Genomic DNA, 18706 nt, shown 5'->3' with positions numbered 1-18706 from the left:
ACATAACACATACATGATAAGGGGGACATAACACATACATGATAAGGGAGACATGGAGTAAATAACACATACATGATAAGGGGGACATAACACATACATGATAAGGGGGACATGGAGTAAATAACACATACATGATAAGGGGGACATAACACATACATGATAAGGGGGACATAACACATACATAAGGGAGACATGGAGTAAATAACACATACATGATAAGGGGGACATAACACATACATGATAAGGGGGACATGGAGTAAATAACACATACATGATAAGGGGGACATAACACATACATGATAAGGGGGACATAACACATACATAAGGGAGACATGGAGTAAATAACACATACATGATAAGGGGGACATAACACATACATGATAAGGGGGACATGGAGTAAATAACACATACATGATAAGGGGGACATAACACATACATGATAAGGGGGACATAACACATACATAAGGGAGACATGGAGTAAATAACACATACATGATAAGGGGGACATAACACATACATGATAAGGGGGACATGGAGTAAATAACACATACATGATAAGGGGGACATAACACATACATGATAAGGGGGACATAACACATACATGATAAAGGGGACACGGAGTAAATAACACACAAATAAGTGAGAGATGGAGTAAATAACAGGAGCAAGGGAAGGAGAGGGTTAATAACACAGAAACCAGGGAAGGAAGGGGTAACTATAATATAAGCCAGAGAAGGTGGGGTAAATAACCCTGGTATTAAGAATGGTGGGGTAAATAACCCTGGTATTAAGAATGGTGGGGTAAATAACCCTGACATTAAGAATGGTGGGGTAAATAATTCTGTCTGATATTCAGGTGGGGTAAATAATTCTGATATTCAGGTGGGGTAAATAGCTCAAAAGCCAGAGAAGCTGGGGTATAGTACACAGAAGACACGGAATGGGGGTAAAAAGCACAGTAAATTGAGGAAAGTGTTCAGAATATGGAGGAAGTGATGGCCAGTGAGATCTTTTTGGTTGTGAGGGGGTTAGTTACATGGGCCGGGTAATGAAGGGGTTAAGGACAGATAGCAGGATAGAAGGGGAAGGAGAGGGTTAATAGGACTGCAGTGGCAGCTAGGTGTGTCTCAAACGAACTGTCTCTGCAGGGTGGGGAAAAGGGGTGATGGGCGGGGCCTGACCAATGACTCTCCAATCAAATAACTGATAGAGAATACAGTAACCAATAGACGGAGAGGGAATTTGTGGGCAGAGACTGGAAGGGATGAGAGTCCAAAGTCTCCCGGAAGAAGCAAAGAGCATCAGCCTGTGTGCAGACCTGACAGGTGAGTACAGGCACTCTCACTCACTCACTCACTGCTGAGTACAGACACTCTCACTCACTCAATGCTGAGTACAGGCACTCTCACTCACTGACTGCTGAGTACAGGCACTCTCACTCACTGACTGCTGAGTACAGACACTCTCACTCCCTGACTGCTGAGAACAGACACTCTCACTCCCTGACTGCTGAGAACAGACACTCTCACTCCCTCACTGCTGAGTACAGACACACTCCCTCACTGCTGAGTACAGACACACTCCCTCACTGCTGAGTACAGACACACTCCCTCACTGCTGAGTACAGACACTCACTCACTGACAGGTGAGTACAGACACACTCACTCACTGACAGGTGAGTACAGACACACTCACTCACTGACAGGTGAGTACAGACACACTCACTCACTGACAGGTGAGTACAGACACACTCACTCACTGACAGGTGAGTACAGACACACTCACTCACTGACAGGTGAGTACAGACACACTCACTCACTGACAGGTGAGTACAGACACACTCACTCACTGACAGGTGAGTACAGACACACTCACTCACTGCTGAGTACAGACACTCTCACTCACTCAATAATGAGTACAGACACACTCACTGACAGGTGAGTACAGACACACTCACTCACTCACTGACAGGTGAGTACAGACACACAGTCACTGACTGACAGATGTGTAGTTCGCTCGCTCTCTCTCTATAGCTATATATATATATATATATATATATATATATATGACTCTATAATAAATAGTGACTGTATGCTTTGAGAGGTGAGTACACTCACCCTCATTCATTTAAGCTAATTACACATTTACAGACTGCATGATCACTCATGCACTGTTACTCTTAATGTATAAACACATATGTGTATATACACTCAACAATAAATATTGCATAATTAGAAAGGGAAGCTGTGCACACTTATCTCATATACAAATGTGTGTGTGTGTATATCTCACACACTTCACATTATTATCTTATATAATTGTAAGTTCAGAGGGAGGACATTCACACTTTGCCCTGTAGGATGTAATTGTTAGGAATTTAAAGTAAATTTCAAATTTAAGGCAGATCGGTCACTTTGCATAACTTGTTTAGTGACTTTAACTGCTGGGTGTCCAGTTGCCTCGGGGTGCAGGGAAAGGTGCGTTTATAGTTACCTGAACCGCTGCCATGCTCTTCCTGACGGTCCTCTTCATCTCCTGGAGCTTCAACTGCCAGGTGCCCGCATCCGCATGCGCAAGAGTACAACACTGAGGTTTATGGAGCATCCCGCAAGACCTTCTATGTTTGACCTATGTTGCCAAAAATGCGGAGCTAGCTACCTTTTGTCAAGCCCCTAGCCATGACGACAGAGGGGAAAAACAGGTCTGTCTATGGACAGACTGTAGCTCCACCTTTTTGTCAAGCGTAGGAAAACTACTAAGACCAATCAGTCTCTACTTTGTCTCAGTATTTATTTTGACTGTTTTGGAATAGCAGTGAAATTCCAGCACCATCACTGTGAGTATTTCATAAATATTTTCTCTTTCTGAAATATTTATTTTGGAGATGGGTGGATTAACAGTATTGCTTTAAGGTCAAAGTAGCCAAAACTAAAAAGCATAGTGGACTTGGATATTTTTACTTCGTTTGGTTGCATTGGATTTCAATTTGAAATTTACTTTGAATTCCCCACAATTCTCACACTTTAGTGAATAATCCTGATGGAGATTATCTGTTATAAATACCCACAAAACAAAGGGTCTTCTAACCCACTAAACAGTTGTTGTTGTTGTTGTTGTTGTTGTTGTTCAGACCGATGAGGACACTCTTGGGGAGTGTATAAATAAGCTTGACACTCCGCAGACAGTTATACAAAAATAATAACCTTGCCTGGGTGCACACCCACGTTGAGTATATAATGAACCAAATAAAGGGTGCACTCCAAGGTCTTCCAATAAAACCATAATGTGTTTTAGTAAAGGTTTAAATCAAAACATTGTCATCTCTAAAAATAAAAAAAATCATCAGCCTTTCAACCCGTTCGGGTCTTTAGCAAGATATATATAATATATCTATCCAGTCATGCTAGAACAGGGAATGTATTTATTTATTTTTTCTGAAGTATATGTGAAAAATGCATTCCTACCTTTAATATATGACAGGGTCCTTCAGCCATATACATTCACCTTAGGTCAGACAGTGTTTAAAAAACCAACATTCTCTATTCCCTGATTCTGTGCAGGGAGTGAAGCAGCGAAGACCATAGAGCAGGGGCAGCTAACCGTTTGCACTTCAGATGTTGTGGATTAAATCTACCATAATGCTGGCAAAACATCAGGGGATATGTAGTCCACAACATCTGGAGTGCTAAAGATTGTCAATTTTCAAATACCCAAGTTATGTATGGCTGAAGGATCCCGTCATATACTAAAGATAGGGATGAGTTGTGTTTTATTTTATTTTTATTTTTACATAAACTTCATTAAATTTTTTTTATTTATTTTCAATACTCCATGAAAGGATTATTATGTTAAAAAATAGTTTAAAGGTGATATTTGTCCTTTTGAGTAGCATAATCACAGTCTTACCATGTATGCTGTAGCCAACTAGTTCACATGGAGATGGTTAGCTGTCACACACAGGTATATCACAAAAGAGCATTTAAAAACATTTTTTTTTTTGCATGCGCATAGTTTCCAAAATGAACACGTATTGCTCAGTGCAAAATATTCCATGTATGAAAAACCCATGGTATATTACACAGATACAGGCACTGCATATCAGCTTCAATGAATATATACAGTGTTCTAATGTGAATTTTGAAATGGACATTGACTGTGGCAGCAGTAACTGTTTGTAAAAACTTTTTAATTCATATAAACATTCAGTATATCTTACAGACTAAAGGGGTGTGTGTGTGTGTACATACACACAAATCTAATTTTTTTTAACAAAAATTGGAATATTTTATTAATTTCATTGATCACAGTATTTGTTTACTTTACCCACTTGTTTGCCTCTCTGTGTTTTCGTGACCATTTGCTTACCCTGTGATGCAAGATCACGCCTCTTCACAGATTCTCCACCTCCTGTTATCAGTGAGCTACAGATATAAAGCTTCTGTTTTTATGTAGAGCACTTAGGCGCAGGAAAACAGAAGGGATGTGTTGGATCATTGGTTCTTACGCCCCCCCCCCCCCCTTGCTTTTTAATTGTATAATACTGAATGGGGGTCTGTGCATAAAAGCTGTGTGTTCCAAATAAAGATGGTTACTGGAGGAAAGGAAGATTTAACCCCTGTGTCTGCTGTTCCAGCTTGCAGGGGATGCAGCGGGGAAAGTCCTTGTAAGGACTAAGAGCTTCCAGGACTGAGTGCCGTCTCTTCCTGGGAGCGCATGGAGCTAGTTCCCCTACCCGTTTGTCTGGTTCCAGCTAGGAAGCAACCACTGTGGCGGAGGTACCCAGCCGGGGTACAGGGAGCTCCGCTACAACGGAGTACCATTAAATTGGGTAATAGTAACAACCCCTTGATATTGGGCTAAGGTCAGGGCCGGTGCAAGGATTTTTGCCGCCCCCCCATATGTCCTGCCCACCATGTGACATCACAATGCCCCGCCCATATGCTCTGCCATATGGGCCAACGCCAGTCTTCACAAAGTGTCTTTTATCTGAAAAGACAGTGTGTTTACATTAAAAAGCCTACAGGCACAGGCTATAGACACCAGAACCACTACATTATGCTGTAGTGCTTCTGGTGACTATAGTATCCATTTAATGTGAGGTAAATTAGAGATTAGTGCCACTAATAATATATTGGATTGCCTACTTACCACCAGATGAGGACAAGAGGCTGATGATGGGCTCAGTCTGGCTCCACAGGTCTGGTGTAGAAGAGGCTCTCTGGAGACTGTTTTTAACAGTGCTCACAACAATTAACAAACAGGAAGCAGCTCCATTTTTTAGGGCCCCTTACACAGCTCAAGGTCTGGGCCCCCAGGGGGCATACGCCTACAATGCCCACCCATAAATCCACCTACATGGCCCATCCATGAGTTGGGGATTTTTTATGTGTGCAATTTGTGTAAGGGATGTAGTGTGTTTATATGGGATGTAGTGTGTGTTTGCGTGTAAGGAATGCATTGTATGTTTCTGTGTGTGTGTGTGTGTGTGTAAGGGGTGCAAGGTTTGTTTCTGTGTATGTAATTGAATGCAGTGTGTGTCTGTAAGGGGTGCATTAATTATGTAAGAGAACATAAGGGATGTATTGTGTGTGAGTAGGAATGCATTGTATGTTTCTGTGTGTGTGTGTGTGTCACTTAGTGCTCTCCCTTGGCCCCCTGTCCCTCTGCAGTCCCCCCTTGGTGGTCTTCTCACTCCCCTCTCCCAAACCCCTTAGTGGTCCTCCCTCTCCCAAACCCCTTAGTGGTCCTCCCTCTCCCAAACCCCTTAGTGGTCCTCCCTCTCTCAAACCCCTTAGTAGACCTTCCCCTACTCCCACCACCCCCTTAGTGGTAATCTCCCCCCCCCCCTTAGTGGTCCTTACCCTCCTTCCCTCTCCTTAGTAGTCCTCCCTCCTTCCCCCCCTTTGGTGGTCCTTCCCCCCCTTAGTGGTCCTCCCTCTCCCAAACACCTAGTGGACCTCCCCTCCTCCTCCCTCAGTGGTCCTTACCTTCCCACCCCCATTCCCCTTGTGTTCCTTCACCCCCCTCCCCCAGTGGTCCTTACCCACCCCAGTGGTCCTTATCCACCCCCTCCCTCCCCTAGTGGTCCTTATCCCCCCCTCTCCCTCCCCTCCCCTAGTGGTCCTTATCCTCCCTCCCCTCCCCTAGTGGTCCTTACCCCCCCAGTGGTCCAAACCCCCCCTGGTCCCTACCCACCCCCAGTGGTCCTTATCCCCCCCCCTCTCCCTCCCTCCCCTAGTGGTCCTTATCCTCCCTCCCCTCCCCTAGTGGTCCTTATCCTCCCTCCCCTCCCCTAGTGGTCCTTACCCACCCCCAGTGGTCCTTATCCCCCCTCTCCCTCCCTCCCCTAGTGGTCCTTATCCTCCCCCCCTCCCCTAGTGGTCCTTTCCCCCCCTGATGGTCCTTACCCCCCCCCCCCCGTTCCTTAGCCCCCCCTGGTCCTTACCCACCCCCAGTGGTCCTTTCCCCCCCTCATGGTCCTTACCCATCCCCCCTGCCCTAGTGGTCCGTTATCCCCCCCCACCCCCTCCTAGTGGTCCATTATCCCCCCCCTCCCCTAGTGGTCCGTTATCCCCCCCCTCCCCTAGTGGTCCGTTATTCCCCCCCCCCCAGTGGTCCGTTATTCCCCCCACCCCCCCTCCCCTAGTGGTCCGTTATTCCCTCCCCTAGTGGTCCGTTATTCCCCCCTCCCCTAATGGTCCGTTATTCCCCCCCCACCCCCCCTCCCCTAGTTGTCCGTTATTTCCCCCCCCCCCAGTGGTCCGTTATTCCCCCCCCACCCCCCCTCCCCTAGTGGTCCGTTATTCCCCCCCCCACCCCCCCTCCCCTAGTGGTCCGTTATTCCCCCCCCCTCCCCTAGTGGTCCGTTATTCCCCCCCCTCCCCTAGTGGTCCGTTATTCCCCCCCCTCCCCTAGTGGTCCGTTATTCCCCCCCCTCCCCTAGTGGTCCGTTATTCGACCCCCCCACCCCCCCTCCCATAGTGGTCCTTACCCTCCCCTCCTGCCCATGTAGCGTGGCCGGGCGGTGCGGAACGCGGGACAGGAACCTCTGTTTCCTGTACCCAGCCGCCGGCGGAATGACAGGAAGCACTCACTCAGTGAGCACTTCTGTCATTCCGCCGGCGGCCGGGTACAGGAAACAGAGGTTCCTGTCCCGCGTTCCGCGCCGCCGGGCCACGCTACATGGAGAGACCGGCAGGAGGGAGCGCTCTGCGCTTCCCTCCTGCCGGTCACTGAAACCCGGCCGCCCTCCATGCAGCAGTGCTGCGCCGCCTGGGGCTTGTTAAAGCCCTCAGGCGGCGCAGCATGAGGAGGCGCAGCGGGGACAGGGATCCGGCGCCCCCTGATAAGTTGCGCCCTAGGCGGCTGCCTAGGTCGCCTTACAGGTGGCGCCGGCCCTGGCTAAGGTAACATCCGCAGGACGTACTTGAAAACTGAATGTACCTTTCCTGGTTAAATACTTTATTATTATATCAAGTTTGCCTTTATGCAGGATTCTTTTGACTAAAGTGTATAGTGGCCTTGTCAATTTGTAGAAACTGCATGTTTCCATTGCAGGGCCAAAAAGCCTCTAGTGACTGTCTCCCTTCTCCAGAACAGAGTGAACCTTGATCCAGCAATGATAGGCTGCTCATAGAAGCATTTGATGGGATGTGCACACAGAACATTAGGATGTCCCATGCCATTCTGATGTTGTTAAAGGACCACTATAGGCACCCAGACCCCTTCAGCTTAATGAAGTGGTCTGGGTGCCAGGTCCTGCTAGGTTTAACCCTTTTTTCTATAAACATAGCAGTTTCAGAGAAACTGCTATGTTTATAATAGGGTTCATCCAGCCTCTAGTGGCTGTCTCATTGACAGCCGCCAGAGGCGCTTCCGCGCTTCTCACTGTTATTTTTCACAGTGAGAATATGCCAGCGTCCATAGGAAAGCATTGTGAATGCTCTCCTATAGACTGGCTGAATGTGCGTGCGGCTCGTGCCGCGCATGCGCATTCAGCGGAGGAGGAGGAGCGTTCCCCGCCCGGCGCTGGAGAAAGAGGTAAATTTAACCCCTTCCACCCCCTAGAGCCTGGCGGGAGGGGGGCCCTGAGGGTGGGGGCACCCACAGGGCACTATAGTGCCAGGAAAACAAGTGTTTTCCTGGCACTATAGTGGTCCTTTAAAGCTCACTTAGTGGAGGACGGTCCTAATGTCCCTAAGGGTTTTAAGCTCTACCCATTACCAACAACTGCCAAAGATCACACTCCCCGTAAGAAAATAGTCTCTACATTTACTTACATACCAACTAAAACTGCAAAGTGACAGATCTACATTAACTGCTTTGAGGAAAGCAATTCCACTTCATAAACCGTTATGGTCAATTGGCTATTGCCCCTAACATACTCTGTATGGTATGTGGACAAATCTATATTACTCACATTTATTGTATTTATGTATATTAAGCTAAAATAATATTTATGAGGCCAGGCCCTGATGTTGGATGAGCAGGTCTGGCTCACAATCAGTGATAACATTAATCTCAAAGTGGTTAAGGTCTTGGTTCTGTGCAGGCCATTTGAGCTCCTCCATACCAAATTTGTCAAACCATGTCTTCATGGACCTTGCTGTGTGCCCAGAGGCACAGTCATGATAGAACAGGAATGGGCCACCCCAAACTGTTGCCACAAAGGTCAACACACCCAGTTGTCTAAATAGATTTGTGTCTTGTAGCATTAAAGGGCACTATAGAGTCACAAACATGTATTCCTGACCCAATTGTGTTAAAAATACCATCTGCACTCAGCCCACCCTTGCCACCCTAAATGTAGTAAAATCTTACTTTTATTCCAGTCTGCTGCTTGATCTGCCCCTGATCATCAGAATTGGTGTTTTGAGTCAATCACAATGCTTTTCCATAGGAAAGCATTATATTGACTGAGACTGTCAAGGAGGCAGATCAGGAACAGAGTTAGCACAAGCCAAACACAACACTGGCCAATCAGCATCTCCTCATAGAGATGCTTTGAATCAATGCATCTCTATGAGGAAAGTTCAGTATCTCCATGCAAAGGGAGGAGACAATGAATGTCAATGCTGCACACTGTACCAGGAAGCACCTCTAGTAGCCATCTAAGGAGTGGCCAGTGGAGGTATCCCTAGGCTGTAATGTAAACACTACATTTTCTCAGAAAATACATTGTTTACTGCAAAACGCCTGAAGGGAATGATTATACTCACCAGAACAAATACAATAAGCTGTAGTTGTTTTGGTGACTATAGTGTCCCTTTAAGAAATAATCCAAGAACCATATCCACTACAGTGGGCTGTAATGGTTATGGTGACCTGGCACCCCTCCATTGTAAGTAGTCAAACCATTTGCTTAGCCGGGCTGCCCAACAGGTAGATCCCCAGATGTTATAGAACTACAACTCCCATGATGCTGTGCATGTCTTTAGAATGACAAAGCATCATGGGAGTTGTAGTTCTACAACATCTGGGGATCTACCAGTTGGGCAGCCCTGGCTGAAAGGAACACTGTAGTGTTAAGAATACAAAACTGTCCACCGCGCCCCTCCCCCCAGCGGCGAATTAAGGGTTAAAACAAACACATTTTTGCAGTGACCTGTTTCTAGTGCCTCCTCAGATGTTAGCCGATGGGGTGGGGGGATCTAATGCGCATGGACGGCGAGTAACGCACGCAACTTAGGTCTTCTTTATAAGAAAGCATTGAATCAGTGTTTTCCTCTGGGGGATTTAAAGACGCTGATTGAAGTAGTCTGGGTGCCTATCGTGTCCCCTTAAGCTAGCCCTGCACTCAGTAGACCCCAAGTAAGAAGTTAAACTGTATGACTACTTAAGGTAGAGACGCGGGGTGTTATGGTTCTTGAAGTCTTCCTTGAAGTCACTAAGGTCTTCAGTATGACCCACTGTTTGTCTATAGAGATTTGTTTTTAGCTATGCACTGGAAGTTATGAGCTTGGGTGAAATTAAAACCATCCAAAAGGAATTAGTAGAGGTGTTCATATACCTTTTTAGTGTATGCAATTTGCCTTTTCCAACTACTGGGGAACTTGGAATTCTTTCTCAATTTGTTTGTCTTGGTTTAAAATGATAAAATAATTTTGACTTTCCAACAATAACACCCGAAAGTGTGGATTTTACATGCATTTATTTTATTCAGAATGAAATGAAACACAACTAATAAACATACTAAAAAGAAGCACCTGCTTAGCCAATGCAACTAATAAATTCTCCGAACTGTCATGTGTGCACCTTGTAGCCATCCTGCTGTTACATTGTTTGTCAGTGCCTTAAGGGGTTGGATATTTTCATAAATGTGATCATATTTCAGTTTTATAATGTGCATTTTGATTCTTTCGTAGAAATTCTTCTGATTCTTGGGGCAGGGAAAGAAATTGAGAAGAATGTACAATCCAAATATTCCAGGTAGGTGACCAATATTTGCACTAAACCTTATTAGCTATCTCAAAGTGTCTTAGTCCTGCGTTTTGATTTACAATTTCTGTTTCAAGCAAATATGCTGCCCCCATTTTGGGTTTTGAGGCCCTCTGGGCCTGAAAATATCCTTGTAGTGACCATGTTAATCCTGGCTGCCTTGTTTGCCAGGGTGAAGTCAGCATCTGCACTGTTGAATTCTGTCAGAGATCAGCTCTGTGTGTAAGATCCTGTTGGATAGCTGATGTTGGTTACATGCATGTAGAGGAGATTACAGGTTACCTCAAACATGTAGATAGAGTTACCATTGGCATCCAGTTTCCTCCTCACCAGAGTAAGCCTATGTGATGTCAGTGGTGGATTAATGACATAAATGAAAGACTTGGCAAGTGATATGAGATTCAAAACTTTATAACAGAGACCAGTAAGTCTATAGTACAGGGTAGGCAAACTTTTATCTGGACTGTGCCAAAATGTAACTTTGCAGTACCTTCATGTTCCAGTACTATTATTACTATTTAATTATTTTTAATTAGTGTACGTTGCTGTAGCTTTGTAGAGTTTTATTTGGGCATCTGTGAGCAGTTATGTTTTGTTTGTACATGAGCAGTTTGTGGTATTGTGTGGCACATATGTATGTGGGCTGTCTATAATGTTGTGTATGAGGGGCTGATTGTGTGTGTGTGTGTGGTATGCTGATATTGTGTAAGTAGCGTTACGTGTTTTTGTATGTGCTACTTGGAGTATTGCACGTGGGAGGCTGTTTGTGGGGGTGTGGGCTGTTTGATCTGTGATCACTTCCTGCAAGCTATGGTATGACTAAACTGAGGAATGCCCCTCACCACCTGCTGCAAACATGCTGGGACCCCTGAAGGACGAGCTCCATGGGAGTTCCTATGATATCCTCAGTCTGTTTGGATCTAGCAGCCTTGCGTGCCGCGCAAAGGCACCTTGTGTGCTATATGTTGCTGTCTCCTGCCCTAGTATAATTCTAAAGATAACCGATATATAACGCTTTTCTATACAGTTAAAGGGACATGATAGGCACCCAGACCTCTTCATTTCATTGAAGTGGTCTGTGTGCAGTGCACTTGTCCCTCTTAGCCCTGCAATGTAGTACATTGCCGTTTTAGAGAAACTACAATGTTTACATTTCAGTGCTAAGACTGCCTCTAGTCACTGTCTACCACACAGCCACTGGAGGTGCTTTCTGCAGTTTCACAGAGTTTGACTCTGTGAAACAATGCTGGATGTTCTCACACTTTGCATTATGTCAATGCTCTCCTATGGGGAAGGCCTAATGCACGCGGCTCTTGCTGCACATACTCATTAGGTCCCCCTGATCGGCTAAAGTCGGTGGAGGAGGAGTGTGACCTGCTGGAATTAGGTAAGTGATGAAAAGGAGTTTCTTAACCCATTTATGGACAGAGGGCGGAGACCGCAGGGGCAGAGGGACACTTTAGTGTCTGGACTACATCTTTGTATACCTAACACTAAAGTGTTCCTTTCAATAGGCAGAATTTATCTTTCTGAAAAAACATTCATGTTACAGATTTGCCAAGACGTTTTTGGTTTTTGTACCAGGGTACAATCCTAAAATCAGAACTCAAAATTTACACTACCTATTGTTGAGTGAAAATTTAGCCCTATCAAGTTTAGCCGTTAGAAGTATACAATGGCAAACAACTGTGTTCAGACCTGGCTCATATTAATGTCAGATAAAAGTGAAATGTCAGCTTTGCTTGTAACAATGGATGTGCACCCCCATTATTGCAACATATAGTGTTTCTATTTACAGTATAATAGCCCTTAATATCTATTAAATATTGCCCGGTACACTGAGTCTGTTTATGTTTGTATTATTTGGCGTGAATTCTTCATATTTTTTAGATGTTTTGGTTTGTCAGGAACCGGCCGCTCATTCAGTAATTTTTGTATTCTTGATTATTGTACTAACTGTCAAATGTTCTAACAACCAGAGGCTTTAGTTACTGATGATCATAGCAGAATGAGCCTCACTGAATAGAGAATGCCTGATGTATTGAACAATTATAGTAACCTTTACATATTGACACAAATCGGATTATATGAAAAGAACAATGGCAGGGCAAAGTTCTAACAGCTTATCAGTTGCCATAGAAACGAGTGTAATACCTCTGCCGATTTCTCCTCTGTTAAAATATTGCCTGAGAATTTCTTTATAAATAAACCCAAAAAGTAGAGGAAACGAAGTGTCCAGGGATAACTAGTCCTGAGCTGTAACAGGTAACGGTGTTTAAGTAACTGAGCGATAGAGATGTGATCTATTTTAGTCTGATTCCCTCTTCCCATATGGTAGTGTAAAGATACTTAAACAGGTTTATAAAATGAGAACACAAGGGGGCGTATCAGTGCCTTTTTTCTTTCTTCCTTAATGTAACATTTTAGTCTCTTTGCAATGTCTTGTTTACTACAGATAATGAGAAGCAGGATGGTGAGGAATTGTTATGCTTTGCAACAACATTATAATATTTTCACAAGGTTTATGTTCTAGTGCAGTGGTGTTCAAAAGATAATGAAGTTGGCACCCCATGGTTTTTTTAAATGTGAATGAAAATATACAACTTGTTTCTGCTGCGGTTTATATATAATGCGTAATATATCCAAAACCAAAATAGGTGGAGCATCAGGTAGCATAATCTAAAATGTAACATGCAATCAAAATCAAACCTACACAAATGTTATTTTTTGCAGTACAAACACGGCACAAACATAACATTTTATTGATTTTTTTTTTTTTTTTTTTTTTAAGTAGACCTTGGTGCACAGTCAAAAACCATTTTAAGATGACTAAAACGGCTCAGTAAACTGATGGATGCTATGTCGCAGTTGCTATCATTTTGTACTCATCCCCATTTATTGTTAAGTAAACTGGCCTGGTTTGAGTCTGACTGAGTGTGAGCCTAGATCTGCATGTTAGTGTGGTAGTGTATGTGTGTTGGCATGAGTCTGTTTATGATTGTTGGTGTGAGTATTTATGAATATACTTTTTGAGTCTGAGTCTCGATGAATGATTGTCTGTGTGATCATTTTGCTAATTATGTATGTCTGTGTGTTGTTAATTACATTTATATGTTTGTGTTGTTGCAGGCCCCACAAATCTATTTATTTTTTCTTCCTGTGGGCCATGGTAATAAGTGGGTGGGTGGGGGGGGGGGGGGGGGAATAAATCTCCCAAATCACAATTTGCCTTACCCTACTGTCACTGCCTTGGAAGTAAGCTATTTGTACCCCAAGTTTTTGTGTGTACTATATGTAACCTTATTCTCCATCCCATGCCCAGTCTATAAAGCAATGGGTACTTTTTTTTTTTTTTTTTTATATTTATTATTTTTTTTTTTTATATATATTAATTTATTTTCCTTTGGTGTGAAGCACATGTTAATTGGGATCTATTGTACTAGATGAGACATTGCCAGTACACAAAGATATTGTGGGCAGTTGCCTGAGGTTGACGAATATGATTTGCGGCGTATTCTTCCCAGTGGAGAAACCCTTTCTCTCCTGACCCTGGGATTAAGAATCACGGATTTAATGTGTAATCCCTCCATTATCAGAATTTGGCAAAGTACTGCACTGTAAAGGGGCAATGAGCTGTTGGTGATGGATAATGTTTTAAATGATCTACACCATCTTTTTACTAATGCTAATTTAATTTACTAATTTTTTATTTTTTCAAAATCTATTTATTTTGTCTTCTAGGTCAGCCTGGTTACCCTTCAAATCCTGCATACCCACCGACCGGTAATCCAGGTTACCCAGCAGGCCAATACCCTGCTCCTGGACAACCTGTATATCCACCTGGACAAGCAGTGTACCCACCTGGGCAGACTGTCTATCCCCCAGGTCAACCTGGATACCCTGGACCTAATCCAGCATATCCAGGATGCCCACCACCCTCTGGTGTCTACCCACCTGGAATGAATCCCATGATGCCTGGAATGCCGTACCCGCCTGGGCATGTCATGGACAAAAAGATGAGAAAAAAGATGAAGAAGGCACACAAGAAAGCCCATAAGCAGCATGGTTATGGAAGGGTGAGAAACACATATTAAAAATTATATGGATTAATTTACTCTTGATTTTGGGGTAGGTGTGCACAGCAAGATTTGACAAACTTGTGGCACCCAATTTTAACTCACCACACATGCTGTTGATTACGGTACTTTGAACATTTTAGTTTTTAATGATAGAATGGAAGGGTATATTAATAATATATTAATAATATTTTAAGCATAGTTTTCTTCCTTATGTTATCTACTTCCGTAACCCACCATGTGATTTTTTTTACACCACTCTCTTTCAATATTATAATGTAAGGCTATATTAAATGTTTAATTTAGAAATGTCTTTTGCAGAAATTGGTTATTTTATAGTGGTATGGTATTATTATACATTATATTTTTCTTAATTGCTGGTCTGAATTAAGTAGAAGCTTTTTCCGACACCGAGGAAATAGATCAATGTCTAAGACACATCACTGTTCAAGAGTAGCTTGTGTCATAACCCAGTTTCAGAAAAATACTAAACTAAATGTGAAGAAAAAAACAAGAGGAACTCCAATGGCACAGTATATAGATGAATAAAATGGTAAATAAAATAAAATAAAAGTAGTCTTACTCACACTTTTCAGAGCTAGAACCTAGCTCTGATATAACGCACGTGAAGTGGAATAATCCCCACTCAAGGATATGCGGCGTAATATTGATTGGCGAGTATCTGGCTCAGATTCAACGTCCAAGTTGGTATTATTCGACCCAGGGAGATAAAATAAAGTATATAGTGCTCTCTGTATAGTAATTAAAAGGTATAAAAAGAGAATAAATATACTACTCACAGTATATAGAGCAGGCTTGTACTGCTCAATGTAGGCGCTTGGGTGGTATCATCCCCACCTAAGGATTCTTTAGGCTTCTCGTCAGGTAGATAGTATATGTATAGTCCGGTGAAAAAGAAATCAAAATGGCTATAAAATGTTTTATGCCAAAGTATTTTCTTTATTGTAAAATAATAAAATTAATATCTAAACGCGTTTCGCCGCAAGGGCTTCTTCAAGTAGATAATAGTAAAAGAGGGACACACCTGACATACAATCTGTCAGGTGTGTCCCTCTTTTACTATGCCAGTATATATTGGAGTTCCTCTTGTTTCCTCTTGTTTTTTTCTTCACATATTACCTCACTGGATTGCAAGTACCCATTTGTGAAGACACACCCCATTTTACGCCTCAGGATCCCTGTTCTTATACACGGCATCTACCATTATGGACTTATGATAAGTGCTTTGGACTATTGCAAATTATCCATTTATATTTCATTTAATATTCAATATTAAATTGTATTATTTTATATTATTTATTATATACACTCTTATATGTTTTACTGTATATTTTAGGCGCAACCTTTTTTTTGTGTTCTATTTTGCATCATTTCTTATCATTAGGGGATTATAGGGGACTCCCCTTTAAGGATTGCAGCCTTACTATTATTTTCTTGTGTGGCAATCTAGCGCTGATTTTTTCTCTTTCCATTAAACTAAATGTGAGCTGTTAAATTATTCTCATGGGCAACGGTGGGTGTAGCAAAGCTATGCTAAACTCCAAACCTTTCAATGCAGAGAATCAAAATGAACCTATTGGTCTATAAAATATGGCTTTTATCATTTGTCAGAAAGAAACTCCTGCATGCACACATGCATAATTAAATAAATAAAAATGTATTATCTCCTTTGTAAACACTGCCATTAAACTATTTAATCTGGTAAATTCAACAAGTGCTTGTACCAATTTACAAAGCAAGTATGTCATATATTTGTTTGTTTTAGCCAGTAGAAGAAACTGGGAGTGAATCTACAACTTTCAGTCTTGTCACTCAAAGCTGTGGGTTCCATCTGTAGTTAGAAAGGGAGTTTTAAGCTGCCTTGCCTCCCCCCCCCCCCCCCCCCCCCTCGCCCGTAGTCCAAAGGGGATGAAAAAACAAACCTTTTTATTCACTCACCTGAGGTCCCTCTGCCCTAGTTTGGGTACATCCTCCCGCAACGTCATGGCGATCTGGGAACCTAATGCGTATGCCCGGTGAGCACAGCGCACAAATTAGGCCTTCCCCATAAGAAATTATTGGATCTGGTAGACTGCCACTAGAGGCAGTATTAAACCTGCAATGTAGACAATGTCTATGTTTCTGTTTTGCATTCAATGAGATGAAGTGGTCTGGGTGCTTATATTGGCCCTGATAAAGGACCACGCCACACCAATAAAGCACTTCAGTTTGCTGAAGTGCTTTATAGGTTAGGAGTATCCCATTAAAAAAGCACTTTATAAAATTGCTGATTTCTATGAGAAATCAGCACTTTTATCATTAAATAATTATAGTCAACCAAACAGCCAGGGAGGTTTTACTTTTGGTTTCTGTTGGCTCCCCTGAGCTGATCTTGGTTGCGCCTGCCTTCCTCCACATACCTCCTTCTTAGACCTAAAGGTCTCTTCCAAGAAAAAAACTGAGGTCTTCATAAGAACTGCAGCTCTTGCAAGCTCCTTTAAGATATATAAATGCATGCATGTATTCATTGGGACATAACTACTAAATAGTGATTTATTTAAAATAAAATTCATTATTTTAAGTGTAAGATGGCCATTTAAACTTTAAATCCACTTTGAATTTTCACTTTAGTAAATAACTATGGTGATCCGAGATGTGTCAAAATAAACCAGCATTTCTTTATAAAATTAGAAGAAAATTAAGGTAAACCTCCCGTTTTAAGTCTGGAGAATGAACATGCCAGGCTCTGCTTCTATTAGAGAAACATTGCATACTAAAGACTTGTAAAATGATCACTCTAAAAGATGTAAGACAGGGCTGACTGACAGAAAGAATCTTAGGTTTTACATTGATACTTGTGTGTGTCTAGGAATCTGTCTGGTAGTTGCGCTCCTTCTAATAAATTGATAACTGCACACAGGTAATTCCCATAATAACACAGGAACTGTAAATAGTTTTGGTTCTCACTGGACTGGAATAATTCTACTATAATATCATGCTATCCATATTGTGAATCCGGCAGGACACTCCTGTTTTTGGACCAGTTGTCCAGCATGCCATCTTATTGGTCTCTTGCTTTAATTTTCCTCTGAAACGTAAAATATGTCTACACACAGAGTTAGACATCCATATTGCATGCCAGCACACACACTTTAGCACATTGTTGGGAGGTATGGTACAATCTTGCATCTCTGATGTGTCGGCTCTCAGATTCCCTGTATGTTTGTCTTGTTGTGTGTTTTTTTTTTTTTTGGGTGCAGGGAGAATAACATTTGTTGGAATAAGGATTAATGACCATGAAAAGAAGAAATTTTACAAAACTTGTAAGACTATTCTTTAGTTTATTATATTTGATATAGATATATATTAACTTTTTTTTTTTTTCTTCACAGCGGTCATCCTCCTCCTCCTCCTCCAGTAGCGACTAAACTAGCTTCGTAGCCATTTGAAAAGTCTCTGGATAAATCTCGCCTGCAGAGCTGTAGCATGTTCCCCTGTGTCACTCTTTAGAGGAGCAACTTTTCAAAACTGGCACTCAAGGTTGGCGTCTGTCCTTCTGACCACAGGCTGTGACGGGTCCTGCAAAGCATTACAACAAAGTCAACTGCAAATGCAATTCTGCATAACCATGCTACTGTGTGATATAATTGTAAAGTTAACGGCATTCTTGTTTAATTTCATAACCTCCTTTCAAAAATAAACCTTTTAATTTACTATTTAGGAATTTGCTTAAGTACTTTTTGCAGTGAAACCATGGGTCCTTTTTTGAGGAAGCAGAGAGGTTTGTCCTCTTTACTGCTACAGGGAAATTGATTGATTATTATAATTTTATTATTTATACAGCGCCATCAGATTCCAGAGCGCTGTCCAATGTAGATTAATAAATCACAGCAAGGATTCAATAGAAATCCTCATACTTGGTTACTCCCTGGTAGCATGTAAAGCATTACACCGAACTGTATGCTGTTACCTACTGAAATGTGACCAGTCAAGAGTCCTCCTCTGTTAACATAAAACTTACCAAAACATCTTGCTTTCTGTAAAGATACAGAAACACGGGTCAAGCTGTCAACTTTTTGTCAGTTTGTTCCTTTGAGACATTTGTCAGTGTACTGCTTGGCTGTACAGTGCATGTAATGCAGTGATGTTTGACCTTAACACTACATCTGTTCTCGTGATTTTCCTTGATGCTC

General features: G+C 42.5%; 1 protein-coding gene across 2 annotated transcripts; it reads left to right on the top strand.

The window, feature by feature from the left end:
* The first annotated feature begins 1254 nt into the window (after positions 1-1254).
* PRR13 (proline rich 13) lies at positions 1255-18229 on the top strand. 2 transcript variants are annotated; one of them, XM_063428462.1, is made up of 4 exons: positions 1255-1325; positions 10365-10428; positions 14179-14513; positions 17906-18229. In XM_063428462.1, exons 2-4 carry the CDS (start codon positions 10407-10409, stop codon positions 17939-17941), a joined length of 393 nt encoding a protein of 130 aa, XP_063284532.1. In that variant the 5' UTR covers positions 1255-1325; positions 10365-10406; the 3' UTR covers positions 17942-18229. The 2 variants fall into 2 exon arrangements, with proteins under 2 accessions (XP_063284532.1, XP_063284533.1); XM_063428463.1 differs by lacking the exon at positions 1255-1325 and adding an exon at positions 2804-2836.
* Positions 18230-18706: the final 477 nt, after the last annotated feature.

The sequence above is a fragment of the Pelobates fuscus genome, chromosome 1 (genome assembly GCF_036172605.1).
Source record: "Pelobates fuscus isolate aPelFus1 chromosome 1, aPelFus1.pri, whole genome shotgun sequence".
Lineage (NCBI taxonomy): Eukaryota > Metazoa > Chordata > Amphibia > Anura > Pelobatidae > Pelobates > Pelobates fuscus.
Note: the sequence above shows the minus strand (reverse complement) of the source record. Positions and strands in the feature narration are given on the sequence as shown.